General features: G+C 34.5%; 1 protein-coding gene across 4 annotated transcripts in view; it reads left to right on the top strand.

The window, feature by feature from the left end:
• AGBL1 (AGBL carboxypeptidase 1) overlaps positions 1–18,890 on the top strand; it is a 1,019,050-nt gene that overhangs the window by 469,460 nt on the left and 530,700 nt on the right. For all 4 annotated transcript variants that reach the window (XM_074234136.1, XM_074234135.1, XM_074234137.1 and 1 more), the window contains one exon: positions 11,540–11,669. In XM_074234136.1, coding sequence (XP_074090237.1) covers positions 11,540–11,669 — 130 coding nt within the window. The remainder of the gene's footprint in view (positions 1–11,539; positions 11,670–18,890) is intronic.

Below are 18,890 nucleotides of genomic sequence, written 5' to 3'. Positions count from 1 at the left end.
AACACCAAATAGCCTGTGCAGATGTGTATGAGACATCATCAGTGGAAGTAACTTCACAGTATTATTGATTCAAGATCTGAAATAAAAATTTCTGCCTGTGTCCCCTGCAGTTGTGAATCAATCAAAAAATTTTCAGCCCCTTTCACCCACACCACAAGAGATGGAAAACACTAGCTCTACCTAGTCACCAGAAAGGATGATCATGCAACAGAAGCAGAAAGGAGGGGAGGAGGGGACAGCAGCACAGAGATAGTTGGAACAGAAGGGGGTTTAAATATACGAGAGAATAAAGACTAGAAATTTAGTAAGAGTCAGTTGTCCCCCAAAGGCGTTTACTTTGGACAGGAAATCAGTCTATTTCTTATTGAGTATGCAGAGAATTCTAAGCCTCAGGATTCTTTTGCGATACAATCAGAGAAGGGTTGGAAAAAGCACATGGGTCAAAGAGTGAATTAGGAAGCTAAATAGAAAGAACTTAGAAAATAATAAAAAAGGCCAAATGACAAAAAAAATGAGAAAAAGACTTGGTATAATTCAAATATTCAAGAGAGTTCAAAAATTGAGACTCATAAAGACTAATTAGAAAAATAGGAAAACTTCCCCTAAAGGTCTATAACACATTGAATAGATGTTCTATCAAAGATTTTGAACCAATAATTCTTTTTTTAAAAATTTTACTTTTATTTAAGGAAATTGAGTTAAGTGACTTGCCCAAGGTCACACAGCCAAGCAATTATTAAGTGTCTGAGGCCGGATTTGAACTCAGGTCCTCCCTTCTCTCTATCCACTATGCCAGATTTGAGCTAAGGTCCTCCTGACTCTCTATCCAATATGCCACCTAGCTACCCCCTGAACCAATAGTTCTTTTTTTTTAAATTAAAGATTTTATTTATTTTGAGTCTTAAAATTTTTCCCCCAATATCACTTCCCTCACCCCCCCACAGAAAGCAATTTTTCAGTCTTTACATTGTTTCCATGTTGTACACTGATCCAAATTGAGTGTGATGAAAGAGAAATCATATCATAAAAGAAGAAACAGAAAGTTTAAGAGATAGTAAGACAATAAGATAGCAGTTTTTTTCTAAATTAAAGGGAATAGTCCTTGAACTTTGTTCAAACTCCAAGTTCTCTATCTGGATACAGATGGTATTCTCCATTGCAGACAGCCCCAAATTGTCCCTGATTGTTGCACTGATGAAATAAGCGTATCCATCAAGGTTAATCATCACCCCCATGTTGCTGTTGGGGTCTACAATGTTTTTCTGATTCTGCTCAACTCACTCAGCATTAGTTCATGCAAATCCCTCCAGGCTTCCCTGAATTCCCATCCCTCCTGGTTTCTAATAGAACAATAGTGTTCCATGACATACATATACCACAGTTTGCTAAGCCGTTCCCCAATTGAAGGACATTTACTTGATTTCCAATTCTTTGTCACCACAACAGGACTACTATGAATATTTTTGTACAAGTGATATTTTAACTCTTTTTCATCATCTGTTCAGCGTATAGACCCAGTAGTGGTAATGCTTGCTGGATCAAAGGGTATGCACATTTTTGTTGCCCTTTGAGCATAGTTCCAAATTTCTCCAGAAGGATTGGATGAGTTCACAGCTCCACCAACAATGTAATAGTATCCCAGATTTCCCATAACCCTTCCAACAATGATCATTATCCTTTCTGGCCATATTGACCAGTCTGAGAGGTGAGAGGTGGTAGGTACCTCAGAGAAACTTTAATTTGCATTTCTCTAATAAGTAATGATTTAGAGCAATTTTTCATTTGACAATGGATTGCTTTGATCTCCTCATTTGTAAATTACCTTTGCACATCTTTTGACCATTTGTCAACTGGGTAGTGTTTTTTTTTAAAATATGACTCAGTTCTCTGTATATTTTAGAAATGAGTCCTTTGTCAGAAACATTAGTTTTAAAGACTGTTTCCCAGTTTACTACATTTCTTTTGATCTTGGTGCAGTGGTTTTTATCTATGCAAAAGCTTTATTAATTTAATGTAATTCAAGTCATCTAGATGTTCTCCATCACTTCATTAGTCATAAACTGCTCACCTTTCCATAGATCTCACAGGTAAACGAGTCCTTGATCTTCTAATTTGTTATAGTATTTTTTATGCCTAAATCCTGTATCTATTTGGATCTTATCTTAGAATAGGGTATGAGGTGCTGTTCTAATTTAACTTTCTTCCATACTAACTTCCAATTTTCCCCAGCAGTTTTTATTAAAGAGAGTTTTTATCCCAATAGCTGGACTCATTGGGTTTATCAAACAGCAGATGACATATTCGTTTTCTGCTATTGCACCTAGTCTATTCCACTGGGCCACCACTCTGTATCTTAGCCAATACCAGAGACTTTTGATGACTGATTCTTTATAATATAATTTTAGATCGGGTAACCCCCTTCTTTTGCACTTTTTTCATTAAATCCCTAGAATTTCTTGACTTTTTATTTCTCCATATGAATTTTCTTACAACTTTTTCTAACTCATTTTATATTGTCTGAAGTTACTTTGAATGGGATTTCTCTTTCTAACTCTTTCTGTTGTATCTTGCTAGTCATATATAGAAATGTTGAGGACTTATGAGTGTTTATTTTATATCCTGAAACTTTGCTAAAATTACTAATTGTTTCTAGTAGTTTTTTGGATCATTTTTTGGGATTCTCTAGGTATACCATCATGTTGTCTGCAAAGAGTGAGAGTTTTGTCTCTTCCTTCCCTATTCTAATCCATTCAATTTCTTTTTTTTCTCTTATTGCTGAAGCTAACTTTTCTAATTCCTTATTGAATAGTAGTGGTGATAATGGGCATCCTTTTTTCACCCCTGATCTTATTGGGAATGCCTCTACCCTCTCCTCATTGAATATAATACTTGTTAATGGTTTCAGATAGATACTGCTTATTATTCTGAGGAACAATCTATTTATTTCTATACCCTCTAGTGTTTTTAGTAGGAATGGGTGCTGTATTTTTTGTCAAAAGCTTGTTCAGCATCTATTGATAGGATCATATAATTTCTGATAGGATTGTTGTTGATATAATTGATTATAATAACAGTTTTCCTAATATTGAACCAACCCTGCTTTCCTGGGATAAATCCCACTTGATCATAATGTATTATCCCAGTGATAACTTGTTGTAATCATTTTACTAAGATTTTATTTAAGATTTTTTCATCTATATTCATCAGGGATATAGGTCTATAATTTTCTTTCTCTGTGTTAGTTCTCCCTGCTTTAGGTATCAGCACCATATTGGTTTCATAGAAAGAGTTATGCAGAGTTCCATCTTCCCCTATATTTTGAAGGAGTTTATATAGTTTATATAGAATTGGATACAATTGAAAACAATTGGAAACAAACATCTGAGGAAGATTTTTGGTAGAATTCATTTGTGATTCCATCAGACCATGGAGATTTTTTTTAGGGAGTTACATGATAGCTTGTTGAATTTCTTTTCCTGAGATAGGGTTGTTTACATATTTTATCTCCTCTTCATTTACCCTGGGAAACTTATATTTTTGTAAATATTCATCTATTTCACTTAGATTACCAAATTTTTTGGCATAGTGTTGGGCAAAATAATTTTGAATTATTACTTTAATTTCCTCCTCATTGGTGGAGAATTCACCTTTTTCATTTATGATACTCGCAATTTGATTTTATTCTTTTTTAAATCAAATTAACCAGAGATGTATCAATTTTACTGTTTTTTTCATTAAACCAACTTTTGGTTTTGTTTATTAATTCAATAGTATTTTTGATTTCGATTTTTATTAATTTCTCCTTTAATTTTTAGAATTTCTAATTTGTTATTTAATGGGGATTTTTAATTTGTTCTTTCTCTAATTTTTTTAGCTGCATATTTAGTTCATTGAGTTCCTCTTTCTCTTTGAGTGAGTCCCAAAGGTTTTGGGATGTTGTTTCATTATTGTCATTATCTAGGATACAGTGATTATTTTTTTCTATAATTTGTTTTTGATCCACTCATTGTTTAAAATGAGGTTATAAAATTTCCAATTGGTTCTGGGTCTATATCTTCTTAGCCCAATATTGTATATGACTTTTATTGCATTGTGATTTGAGGAAGATGTATTCACTATTTCTGCCTTTCCACAGTTTGTCGTTAGGTTTTTATGCCCTAGCACATGGTCAATTTTTGTATAAGTTCCATGTACTGCAGAGAAAAAGGTATATTCCTTTCTATCCCCATTCAATGTCCTCCATAAGGCTACCATATCTGGTTTTTCTAACAATCTATTTACCTCCTTAACTTCTTGCTTATTTTATGATTCAATTTATCTAGATCTGAGAGAGGGAGGTTGAGGTCTCCCACTAGTAGAGTTTTGTGCCTATGTCTCCCTCTAGTTCTTTCAGCTGCTCCTCTAAGAATTTGGATGCTATCTCATTGGGTGCATATATATTCAGTATTGAAATCACTTTATTGTCTATGATACCTTTTAGGAGAATATAGTTTCCTTCCTTATCTCTTTTAATGCTATTTATTTTTGCAGCTGTTTTTTTCTGAGATAAGGATTCCTACCCCTGCTTTTTTTCACTTCAGCTGAAGCAAAATATATTTTGCTCCAGTCTTTTACTTTTACTCTATATGAATCTCTCACCTTTCAAATATTTTTCTTATAAGCAGCATATTGTAGGATTCTATTGTGCATTAAAAATCACTCTGCTATTCACTTATGTTTTAAGGGATGTTCATCCCATTCACATTTAAAGTTATAATTGCTAATTCTTCATTGCTCTCCATGCTATCTTCCCTCTGTTTGTATTTTTCCCCTTTCCCCTGCTTTATCCATATTCCCCAGTATTTTGTTTTTGAATACCACCCCCTTCACTGTTTGCCCTCCTATGTCCATCCCTCCCCTTTATTTCCCCTTTCCCTTTTTCCCTTTTCCCTTCCCTTCCTTTTGTTAGTTGCCATTTCCCCCCTTCCCTCCCTTTCTCCTTCCCTCCTCCCCTTTTTAATATTTGAAAGGTTAGATGTTTTGTAAGTTAACTGAGTATTTGTGTAATTTGACTTTAAGCCAAGTCTGATGAGAAGAGGATTCAGGTGTTTCTCATCTCCTCCCTTCTTCCCCTCTATTACCACAGGTATTTTTTGCCTCTTAATATAATGAGATTTACCCCATTCAATCCCCTCCCTCCTCCCATATCCTTCCTGTCACTCTTTTTACGGAGGTATTGTTTTTAAAATCATTCTGAGTCATAGAAAATTCTGAGTATCCATCATTTCTTGCTAAGTACATTCTATCTAATAGAGTTATAATTCTTTAGAATTATTAGAGTCTTTCTCCCAAGTATGGTTATACCCAGTTTCATCCCATTGGATAGCAGTCTCATGGATAATTCATGAGTGTTCATCACTTCTGATTAGGTATATTCTCTCTGTTAGAGTTACAATTCTCAAGAGTTGTGAGAATGTTTTTTCCCCAAGCTGGGATATAGCCATTTTCAACTTATTGGATAGCAGTTTTTTTTTCCTTTACTCCCCCCTTGTTAACCTTTTCATGTGTCTCTTGAACCTCCTGTTTGATGTCCAAATTTTCTATTTAGGTCTGGTCTTTTCATCGGGAATTTTTTGAATTCTTCCATTTCCTTAAATGTCCATCTTTTCCCCTGAAAAAGAAGGCTAAGCTTTGTGGGATAGTAGATTCTTGGCTGCATTCCAAGCTCCCTTGCTCTTCAGAATATTTCGTTACTGTCTCTTCAATCCTTTAATGTTGATGCAGCCAGGTCCTGCGTAATCCTTACTGTGGCTCCTTGATATTTAGATTTGAACCAATAATTCTTTTTTTTTTTTAGGTTTTTGCAAGGCAAACAGGGTTAAGTGGCTTGCTCAAAGCCACACAGCTAGGTAATTATTAAATGCCTGAGACCGGATTTGAGCCCAGGTAATCCTGATTCCAGGGTCGGTGCTTTATCTACTATGTCACCTAGCTGCCCCTGAACCAAGAATTCTTAATAAAAATGGAGAATTTTGCAGTTTTCTTAAAGATAATGGAACACCATCATGAGAGTCCATAATAATTCAAAAGGGAAACTTTTAAATGATGCAAATTTGGAAATAAACTGGTTTATGTGAAATAAAAATTCTAAAAGTAGAAATAATGGAGAAAATAAAAGAAAGAAAACACAGAAAATATTAAGGAGAATCTCTCCAAAATCATAGAGTCTTTGAAAAAAAGAATGATCTTAAACTAAAATGTTTAACTAATAAAATTTGGGAGAAGTAAAAGATAATAACCTAGAGGAAACATTAATATATCATCCAAAGTAATTGAATTAGAACATAGGATACATAGAAATAGCTTATGAGTCATAGACCTGGAGAAAAATTAAAGCAAAATTAGATTTTAAAAGTTGAATATCATTCTCTAAAACAATAAAATAATATTACCCCCAAACTTTTGAATATAGAGACTGAAGCACTGAATGATTGAATCTATAGAATTACTATCAGATAAAAGCAACACATTTGGAACTCAGACATGTAATGGTTATATTTCATAATGCCATTTCTGAAAAAAACTTACCTTTTCAAGTAACCAAAAGAAAACTTCAGTTATGAAAGAATCTCAATTAAATTATCCAAGATTCTTTTCGAGCATGAAGAATCATAGTAAAAAACAGAATAGGTTATTCTAAAAAGCAAAGATTTCAAGATGAGACACAAAATAGTTTATGCTATAATGTAGAACATAAAGCTCATTGGAAAAAGACAAACTTTTAACAAATTCAAAATTAATAGTTAGCAGATATTCAAGAAAAATAAACAAAAAATAGTAAATAATTAAAATACTAAACTAAATCAGCCTCACCAGTTTTTGCTAAGAGATTAAAAAGGAAGTCCAGAGAATTAAAAACCTAGAACATAAGAATTCCTTAATCTGATATAACTGGTCCTTATATGTTCAACAGCATATTCTATTTCTTGTGTCATTTGAAAAACTTTTAAATGCTATGGAATATTGATAACATAGATATAGAAAAAGTTAGGAGGTATGAAGTAGAAATGCTTGAGCTTTATCAGGTTTTAAGAGTCTAAAAATTGGATCAATTGATAATTCTGGTTCTTCTAGTATTATTAAAGGATATATCATTTGTAAGAGTTAAGATTTAAGGGACATTTAACAGTTTGAATAAGGGAAGGGAAAGTAATTGAGCTAATATTACATGAATTGAACCCTAGATTCTTTTAAAAGTGACTCATTATACTTTTGGGTGGAGTGAGTATATTGGGGAGTTATTTGAATATTGAAAGAGAAGATGAGGTGGCTAGGTGTTGCAGTGGATAGAGCACTAGCCTTCGAGTCAGGAGTACCAGAGTTCAAATCTGGACTCAGACATTTAATAATTACCTAGCCATGTGGCCTTGGGCAAGCCACTTAACCCCATTGCCTTGCAAGAAAGAACTAAAAAAAAAAAGAAGATAAAGGAAACAGGATAATTAGAGAGGTGTATTCTCACTCATGCTTAAAGCAATCTGAAAGGAGTCAGTAATTTCTTTAATATATCAACTAGCAAGCTATATGGGACAGAAGGCAGTAAGATGGAGCAAGTAAGTGGAGTAGAAGGCCTGAGATGAGATGAAATGGAAAGCAGTTTGATCCAAGAGGGTTTAAATTTGAGTGACTTTTTTTTTTATCAGTTTTGCAGGTTAGGAAAAATAGCGTGATAATGTATTTTATCCTGAAGAGTTGGGCATAAAAGGAAACCACCCAGGATTTCATCCCATATTGAAATATTAGGAGCTCTTGATAGCTGACATAGTAAGTGCTATGGGAGTCACATATCTGGAGATTTGATATAGTGGACCACCTGAAAGAAAATGTTAAAACTAGAACATAGAGTATTAAATAAAATTATGAAAACATACAAGGGAAATGAATAAAAGCACTAAGATAGAAATAGAAAAGTATGTAGAACAACTTTTTTTTCCTCTCTGGATGTTCTACCTTTTATGAGAAAAATAAAAAGAATGAAGAAGAAACAGGCAAAATTATAGCCCTCAAAGGGGGAAAATAGATTTCAAACCAGACCAGAAAACCAGAGAAATGAGAAGGGGGACAAATTAAATGATAATATCTTGGAAAAGTATATTGAAAAAGAAAATTATTTTAAGTTAAGATGTTGGGAAAGCCAGGGCGGCTAGGTGGTGTAGTGGATAAAGCACTGGCGCTGGAGTCAGGAGTACCTGGGTTCAAATCCAGTCTTAGACACTTAATAATTACTTAGCTGTGTGGCCTTCAGCAAGCCACTTAACCCCGTTTGCCTTATAAAAAACCCTAAAAAAAAGATGTTGGGAAAGACATGAACTGGAGAACTTTTAACCACAGATTGTGTGGTATAGGCAAGGAAACAATCAAGAGTGTCTTTTTTTATTTTATCTGAGTTTTTATAGTATAAAATAATTAGTGTTATGCTTGCATTCAAGAAGGTCAAGGTTCATATTCTTTGTAACTGAGTCATTCATTTTACCTATGTATGTCTCAGGCAACTTATTAGGGTATATTTAGTGAGAAAGCTGCAATTTGTGTTGGTAGAAGAAATTCCCATGCAAAAATATTACCTTACTACAATGATATTTCAGGTCTTTTGAATATTGTTCATAAAAATAACTTTCATAAAATTGATAGGAATTGTCTTCAAACTGAAGATTAGAAATTCCAAGGCTTTTCTATCTAATATGTTAAAAGTATTGCTTGACATTTAGGAATCTCATTACCATTAGCTTTCAAAATAATGGTTTATATCCTTGTGAAAGGTGACTTGTATGGATTGAAAGAAAGTTCTTTTTATTTTGATGTCATCTTAGAGCTACAGCAAAATTACTTCCACAGTTCAATTTAAATGCACATATGTAGGTAACCATTGACATATTATTATTAAGTTATGAGCACAATGTGGCCCTAAAAAATCAACACCTTTCACTAATGGTTGCTACCTGAAATTTTTCCTTTAATAATTAATTCCTTTGTTTAAAACTTTAGAATCCTTTTCTTAAAGTAGACAGTCCTGGATTAAATTACTGTGAATTAGTTTTATCAGATTATATTTATTTGTATTAGAGACCTGGTCAGCTTTGGTTAAAAAAAAACCAATAAAGCAATAAAAGAAAAAGTGGTAGAAAGGGAATAAATAGCCTATATTTTTTAGCTGTGTGAAACAGACATTTTAAAAAAAATTGTTGACATGATGGTTGATTTTGCTAAACTGCTTTTTCCCCCTTTCTTTTAAAATGTTATGTTATATTATATGGTTCTAATTAGCTACATAGTAGAAAAGGGAGAAGATTGTAATCAGTTAATAGTGATGTAAAGCAAAAGATTTCAAAAATTTAAAAATGAGTATAAGAATGAAAAACTTTTTTTTAGTAACTAAATGTTCAGTCTTAAGTAAGACACTCAGACTCTTTGTTTTTTCATTTTTTTTCATATGATAAAATAATGGAGTTCTGTGTTTACCTTTTTTTTTCAAATATCATTGTCTGCTTTTGATATCAGCAAATTTTGTAAGTCCCAACAAGACAATGATTATGCTTTTCGTCTGCAGACTTTTCGGATATAGCAATCTTTTAAATATTTGCTTCCCCAAAGACTGGAGGGATTTGCATGAACTGATGCTGCGTGAGATGAGAAGAACCAGAAAAACACTGTACACCCTAACAGCAACATGGGGGTGATGTTCAACCTTGATGGACTCGCTCATTCCATCAGTGCAACAATCAGGGACAATTTTGGGCTGTCTGCAATGGAGAATACCATCTGTATCCAGATAAAGAGCTGTGAAGTTTGAACAAAGTTCAAGGACTATACCCTTTAATTTAGGGGGAAAAACAGATATCTTATTATCTGATCTTTTTATCTCTAAGACTTTTTTGTTTCTTCCTTAAGGATATGATTTCTCTCTCATCGCACTCAATTTGGATCAGTGTACAACATGGAAACAAAGTAAAGACTGACAGATTGCTTTCTGTGGGAGGGTGGGGGGAGGGAAGCAAGATTGGGGAAAATTGTAAAACTCAAAAACTTAAATAAATAAAATCTTTAATAAAAAAATATTTGCTTCCTCAACACCTGGTACATAATCCAGTGCTTGATAAATACTTGTTGATTATTTTATTAGTATTAGAGAAAGACAAATGGTCAAAAAGAGAGAAGGAGCATGAAATCAGGAAACTCTGGATTAATATACTACATCTGAAGATTATTGTCTTTGTAAACATGAGCAAGTCACTTAAGTTCATTGAACTTCTGATTCCTCATATATTGAAAAGGTGATAACACCAGTAATAATCAATTTACAAGATTATTGTGAGGCTCCACAGCAAAGTGTCACTCTTGGCAAATTTTACATCATTTTATGTAATTGTGAATATTGCTGTCACTATAATTAATAATGATCCTGTCCTCATGGTTTTATATTTTGATATTTCAAGCTAGTTATATATGTGAACCATGCTATTTATTATGTTGAGCATGCTATTTATTGAGTATTGAGTATTTGAATGTATGTTTTCTGCTTACATATTAATTTACATAGGTGGCAGCTTAGGCAATACAGTGGAGAAAGCACTGAGATTGGAGCAGAAAGACCTGTACTCAGATAATTACTATCATGTAACCCTAGGCATATTTCTAAACAATAGTTGCCTCAGTTTCCTCATCTGTGAAAAAGGAGCTGGAGAAGGAAAAGGCAAACCACTCTTGTATCTTTGCCAAGAAAACCCATACTGAACATAGGAATTCAAAGATCCCTTAGAAAAATTCTGCAGACATGGTCAGCCCCTTCATGTGATCTGCTGCTAAGGTTTGAAATTACTGGACTAAGTAAAGTTCCCCTATAGTTCAAAAGTTCTTTGACTTGATGGAATTAAGACCCTTGTGACCTGTGTCAACTGTACTTGTCCACTATCTTAATGAAGTGAAATTTTAACAACTTCTTTCACTCTAATTCACGAAAGGGTTCATAGGATCACAAACTTAGAACCTGAAGAAAACTCCAATATTATCAAGTCAACCTCTTAATTTTACAGATGAAAAATTACAACCAACATACAAATACTGAGAAAAATTACAACAAACATATAAATCAGAGAAATGAATGGATTTGTCCAGGGTTCTACATTTAATAAGTACCATGGATTGGATTTAAACTCAGGTCTTCCTCTTTTTGACTTCAAATTCAGTAGTTTATTTGCTCTACAGTATTTTATCTTGACTTAGAAGAATCTAGTGGAGTCCCATAAATTTATTCTTCAGGGAGATGAGTACATGAAGTACATTTTCTGTGTTCCTTCCAAAGTTCCTTATTTCCAAGCACAAATTCAAAGTAAGCACTGATTCCTTCCATTCCATGAGCTAATGATACATTTTTAGAGACACTGAAGGGCAGATAAGCAGCTATCTGGGCATCTTCTATTTGTTGCTGATTGGGTGAAAATGAGAAGAAAGCTAGATTGTTTTTCTTCAGAATATTTTTTCAAATTGTCTCACTTTTTTCCAGTCATAGATGTTCCCTGAGAGGGGAGGATCTGAACAGACAATGGCTCTCTCCCAGTGCCCAACACCAGCCAACTATCTACCATACGAAGGGCCTCTTACACTATTTAAATAACATTGGCCGGACCCCAGTGGTGAGTCTCCTTTACTTTTTTACTCTTCAACTTCCAAAGAAATATACTGCAATCTGATACTGGAATTTTCTAAGGCTTTCACTTGAAAGACAGTATAAATAAGTGAGATGTTTTAATAGGTGAAGAACCCAGTGCTAACCATATATAACAAGATACCTTGCTCTCTCAAGGATATGACTGAAAGTTTAGTTAAATACTCAAAGACCTGTATTGGAGATGCCAAAATGACTACATGGCATCTGCTATTAAAATACAATAAAATGCTTCAGTCAGGGTTTGAAGAAATAGTAGTATAGCAATTAATATGAAATGCATTATAAAAACGTGCCAGAAGTCAGCCAGGTAAAGAGAGCACAAAGCAGGAAACATGATTCTGGCTCTCATATTTCATGTGAGACTGGGGAAAAACATTTCCCCTTTAAGATCCTCAACTTTGACATTAGCAACAATAATGGCAACTAAAAAGATGGGTTGATTCAATGATTCACTTAATGGGGGCTTTGCACATCGATACAGCCTCTTCACCTAGAGGAGGGCAATTGTGCTTCAGCTCAACTCTCATTTAGTATCCTGGTAGGAGGACATCTCTCTGGGTGGTACAGTAACTATTGGGTTGGGAAGCTTGGCAGTAAGAAGAACAGGGAGGAGAAACATCTTTGAAGGGTTGACTGGTAACTTACCTGACTCATGTAAAGAAAACCAATAAGGCAGGATTCCTCTCTTCTCTGACAACCTCTAATCGAAGAGAAGAGTTATTTTAAAATGTAACAGGTGAAAAGCATGCTTAAAAATATAAATAAACATTAATTAGCTATAAACATGACAGCCATAGACTTGTTTCATGCTGGGACCATCTGAAAGGAGGGTGAGAAACAGCTGAGCACTAAATGCTATTCACAGTGTTACAAAGCTCTTTAATGGGCTATATATCACCTTTTAGTTACCTACTTGGTTATATTTAGTCAAACTCCTGAAGTTATCATAAGCACTGTCATTCATTCAACATTTGCGCAGGGAACACTGTCCCAGTGCTGAAACAAGGAAAATAAATAAGCTTGAGGAGTCCTTCTGGGTTCTAACAATGGTGATAGATTAGGATTCTTAGCCTCCTGTCAGACAAAGGCAATATTTTCTTGAGATGTATTATTATTGTTATTATTATTATTATTATTTATAGGAGAGTATTGAGTAGTCTCTAGGAGTAGCTGTCCAGCAAAGTGTAGCAATAATGTCCAAGAAAATCAGTCTCACATATGGCAATCACATATTAACAGTAGTCTATGGAGTTACTGTTAACTTTTAAAAGTAGGGATAATATCAGGTTTCTGCCACCATAGCATATCCCTTTGATATCTCAAACTTAACATGACCAAAACAGAGTCCTTCTCCAAACCAAACTCTCTTTTGAAATTCTGTTTTTTGGCAAAACTCACCACCATACTTCTGGTCACTCAGGTTTATAACCACAACTTTTCCCACCCCCTCATTCCAAATATCCTGAGTTGTCAAATTATATTTATTTTATGTCTATAATATCTCTCCCATCTGTCTCCTTCTCTATACTTATGGCCCCTGCTGGAATTTAGGCTCTCATTAATTCATAATGAGATATGTAATTCATAACAGGGCTATTTCATTTGCCTTTGCATCAGTCTTCTTGACTCAAATCTCTCCCATTTTAAATTCATCTTTCACATGGTTGCTGAATTTCAAAATGATGTTCCTAAAATGAGATTACACATACACTGTTCATATAACATATAAAGCAGACTTTAAAGATCTACCTTAATCCAAGATAGAATCAATATTATTGTTATTATTATTATTATATGTATTCAGTAAACACAATTCTCCTCTATTATGTCTTTGATAAAAATAAAAATTGTTTTGTTTTGCTTTTAATTCTTCTCACAACTTGATTCCAAACCATCTTTCCAGCTTCATTTTACATTCCCATTCATGTGCTCTTTTATCCAGACAAACTATCCTTCTTGCTCTTCCTCATACATGCATAATATTCTATCTCCGGTCACCATGCCTTTGCACAGACTGTCCTTTATATTTGAAATGCACACTATCATTATTCTGAATCGCAGAATTCCTTGTGGGTATCCAGTATGGAATGGGACTTGAGGCAATTTGCAATCTGGGAAATCAATCTCAATCGAGCATAACTATGCCAGTGGGTAGAAGAAAACTGGACTTTTAGGGGATATCAATTCACTGGACAAATTGGGACTTCGGACTATTTCCTTCAATTAATCACTGATGAGAGTGGTAGACCATAATTTTTCCCCTAAAATGTTTCTTCCTATCTCATGGAGGCCTATCTACCCACAAATACTTTTGTGACAGATACTTGATATCAATACATTCAATCACACATATGTGTATATCTTCTACAATGTCTATGTCCCTATATGTATAGAGATTTATTTATATATGTGTATATGTGCTCTCATAAATAATAATAATAATAGCAATAATAATACAACTCAGGAAAGTATTGCCTTTGTTCAACAGGAGGCTAAGAATTCTAAAATATATATAGGTATTTGTACCTATATCTATACATATATACATATATATTATATATGTTTACATATATCTTCTACAATGTCTGTGCCCCTCACAGAGGCAGTATTGTTGTGTTTTAATTGTTTGAGATATATATATATATATATATATATATATATTTATATATATGTAAGAATTGTATGTATCTGGTTCATCTCAAGAAGCATGCTGCGAACTTAGACTAGATTCACGTACAGAACTAAGTTGTTGTAGCAGTCTCTGGCTACAACAGAATTGATGGATTAGGAGAGGTTATTGATCTTTGTATCCTCCTTGCTCTTCACTCCTCATACTGGAGTGTTGGTAAACTTATTTCTCTTTGTCTTTGAAGACCCTATTGATTTTAGTTTACAATTCATGTGAACCAGCTTTTTTCCACTGGGAGAAGGAACTTGATTTCTTTTCTTTGTTTACTCTGGCCTTCTCTAAGGAACCCAAGTGGAATGGAATTTGTAATTACTCAAATACTTTTCTTGAACAACAATTTGGCCTAATTCAGTCCCTGTGGCATGTATTTTTCTAAATTAAATGGACTATTTGAAAGTAGAAGTCAAAAAAGACCAAAAATTAATGACATTTTCCTTCCTGAGCTGGCATCATCACATGTTCTTTTAATGAGATTTCCAAGGAACTCCAGGCTCTCTGTATACCTTCACTTCCATTCTATAAGGTAGATATTTGTCACAGGAGACAAATTTCTCTGATCTTGTCACTACCTCGAAATACTCTGTCTCCTTCCTATTTTCCAGATCATCACCCCTCCCTTGGTTTCTTTTTCTTTCCAAAAAAATCTCAACTTAATAATTAACCAGTTTGAGGGGGTAGAACCAAGATGGGAGAGGAAAAACAGGGACTCACCTGAGCTTTCCCCAGAACCCCTCCCAAAACCTTTTAATAATAACTCTAAGCAAATTCTAGAACAACAGAACTCAGAAAAACATAAAGTGAAAAATTTTCCAGTCCAAGACAGTTTAGAAGGTTGTCTGAAAAGGTCTGTTATACCAGAGTGGGAAGAATACAATCAGCATAGACCCTGCCAGGAAAGTTCTTGAACCAGTAAACTAGGAGCAGGTCTTGGACACCTGAATCAGTGGCAGCTGGAATTGTTTCTAGATCTCTCAGTCCATAGACACTAAAGATAGCTTAGAAGGTAAGCAGAAAAATTCTGTTGTATTTGAGTCAGAGTGGAACACAAGTCTAGAGCAGGCCACTCAATGCAGACCTAGCACCAAGGGTCTTAGGCCAGATCTCAAGTTTTCCTTGACTCTAGTCTGGAGCTCTATTCATTTTGTTATCTATCTATCTATCTATATGGAATATAATCACCTTTAGAATAGTAAATATTGAGACTTCTGGCTAAGATGGCGGAGAGAAGCTGGACGCTGTGTCAAGGTCCCCTTATCTTCCATCATAAACAACATGAAACAAACCTTTAATGTAAGTCTGATTGACAAAACCCACAAAGAGAAGCTAGGAAAATAACATTTACCTCAAGGTTTGTCTTTGGGGATCAGGGGTTGTGCCAAGTGAGGAGCATACAGAGCCAGTGGTGGAGGGGTAAGAGCCAGACTAATCTAAGATCAGCCCTAGGAGTTTTTGCTGTGAGAACCACTTTGCTCCGAGAAACAACAAGAGATTGGAGGCATGGCCATGGGACTGACAGTCTGTGATTTAGAGGAAGTGCTGGAGGGTAGGTCCTAGCCTCTACTATCCCCTATTGGCTGAGAGGAGATATCACATTCAGTGAGAAAAGCCTCCAACATACCCTACTAGCCATCTGGAGATATTACACTCAGTGAGTAAAGCCTCTACGGATCCCAACCCCTGTGAACCAGCCCCTCCCCCAATACAAGAGCTTAGGAAAAATGAATAAAGGCCAGCAGAAAGGGGGGACTATAGAAAAATTCCTAGAAGGAAAAGACCCTAATTCAGAGAGACATAGAACCTCTGAAGAAAATATGATTTGGTCTCCAGCACAGAAAGATTTCCTTGAAGAAATCAGGAAGGAGTTTAAAAATCAATTGGGAAATATGGGAAAAGAAACCCAAGAGAAGATTAATACCTTGCAGCAAGAGAACAAATTCTTGGAAAAATGACAGCGAGTTATTACTAGGATAATACACTATGACCAAGTAGGATTTATGCCAGGAATGCAGGGTTGGTTCAATATTAGGAAAACTGTCAGTATAATTAATTATATCAATAACAAACCTATCAGAAATCATATAATTATATCAATAGATGCTGAAATAGCATTTGTAAAAATACAGCAACTCTTCCAACTAAAACCACTAGAGAGTGTAGGAATAAATAGATTGTTCCTTAGAATAATAAACTGCGTCTATCTGAAACCATCAAGAAGCTTTATATGCAATGGGGATGGGCTAGAGGCATTCCCAATAATATCAGGGGTGAAACAAGGATGCCCACTATCATCACGACTATTCAATGTCATGTTAGAAATGTTCAGCAATAAGAGAAGAAAAAGAAATTGAAGGAATTAGAATTGGGAAGGAAGAGACAAAACTCTTGCTCTTTGCAGATGAAGACAAGATGGTATACCTAGAGAATCCCAAAAAATCATCTAAAAAACTACTAGAAATAATTAACAAGTTTAGCAAAGTCACAGGATATAAAATAAACACTCATAAATCCTCAAATTCCCATATATGACTAGCAAGATGCATGAGAAAGAGCTAGAAAGAGAAATCCCCTTCAAAGTAACTTCAGACAATATAAAATACCTAGGAGTCTACCTGCCAAAGCAGACTCAGAAATTTTTTGAAAACAATTACAAATCACTTCTCATACAAATGAAGTCAGATTTAAATAACTGGGCAAATATCAATTGCTTGTGGATAGGCTGAGCAAATATAATAAAAATGACAATTCTACCAAAATTAAGCTACCTATTTAGTGCCCTATTAATCAAAATTCCAAAAAAAATTACTTTAATGAGTTAGAAAAAATGGTAAGTAAATTCATATGGAGAAATATAAAGTTGAGAATCTTCAGGGATTTCATGAAAAAATGTGAAAAAAGGTGGTTTAGCCCTACCAGAACTAAAATTATATTATAAAGCATCAAAACTGCCTGGTATTGACCAAATAGACTGGTGGATCAGTGGGGTAGACTAGGTGCAATAGCAGGAATGAACTATAGTTATCTGCTGTTTGATAAACCCAGAGTCCAGCTATTGAGATAAAAACTCTCTCTTTGATAAAAACTGTTGGGAAAATTGGAAGTTATTATGGAAGGAACTTGGATTAAACCAGATCCTCACACCCTATAACAAGATAAGATCGAAAGGGTTACAGGATTTAGACATAAAAAAACAATATTATAAGCAAGCTAGGAGAACAAGGAATAGTTTACTTGTCAGATCTATGGAAATGGGAAGCAGTTTATGATCAAGTAACAGATGGAGAACTCCATTAAAAGCAAACTAGATAATTTTGATTGCATTAAATTAAAAAGCTTTTGCACAGACAAAACCACTGTAACCAAGATCAAAAGAAATGTAGTAAATCAGGAAACAATTTTTATGACTAGTATTTCTGACAAAGGACTCACCTCTAAAATATACAGAAAATTGAGTCAAATTGTTTTTAAAAAAAATACAAGCCATTGCCTAATTGACAAATGGTCAAAGGATATACAAAGGCAATTTACAGATGGGGAAATCAAAGAAATCCATAATTATTTGAAAAATTGCTCTAAATCATTAATTATTAGAGAAATGCAAATTAAAGCATCTCTGAGTTACTACCTCACACCTCTCAAACTGGCCAATATGACCAGAAAGGACAATGATCAATGTTGGAAGGAATATGGGAAGTCTGGGACACTAATGCATTGTTGTTGGAGCTGTGAACTCTTACAACCTTTCTGGAGTGCAATTTGGAATTATACCTTAAAATCAACAAAAGTGTGCATACCCTTTGATCTAGCAACACCACTACTGGGTCTTTACCCTTAAGAGATTATGAACAAGGGTAAAAACATTGCTGGTACAAAAAGTTCATAGCAACTCTGTTTGTGGTGGCAAAGAAATGGAAACTGAGGAAATGTCCATCAATTGAGGAATGACTTAACAAACTCTTGTATATGTTTGTGATGGAACATTATTGTTCTATTAGAAACCAGGAGGGATGGGAATTCAGGGAGGCCTCAAAGGATTTGCATGAACTGATGCTGAGCAAGAAGAGTAGAACCAGAAGTACATTGTACTCCCTAACAGCAACATGGGGGTGATGATCAATCTTAATGTACTTGCTCAGACCAATATGGCAACAATCAGGCACAATTTTGAGATATCTGTGATGGCAAATACAATCTGTATCCTGAAAAAGAATTGCGGAGCTTGAACAAAGACCAAAGACTATTACCTATAATTTTTTAAAATGCTGTCTTATTATGTAATTCTGCTATATCTTATACTATATGTTTCTTCCTTAAGGATATGATTTCTCTCTCATCACATTCAACTTAGATCATTACATGCTATATGAATAATGTAAAGACTAGTAAACTGCCTTCTGTTGCAGGGGGTTGGGAGGAGGGAGGCAAGATTGGGGGAAAATTGTAAAACTCAAAATAAATAAAACCTTTCTAAATTAAAAAAATAAATACTAAGGAAAGGTC

This window comes from Macrotis lagotis, chromosome 4 (assembly GCF_037893015.1).
Source record: "Macrotis lagotis isolate mMagLag1 chromosome 4, bilby.v1.9.chrom.fasta, whole genome shotgun sequence".
In the NCBI taxonomy this organism is placed as follows: domain Eukaryota; kingdom Metazoa; phylum Chordata; class Mammalia; order Peramelemorphia; family Peramelidae; genus Macrotis; species Macrotis lagotis.
This window is presented reverse-complemented; position numbering and strand designations above follow the sequence as displayed.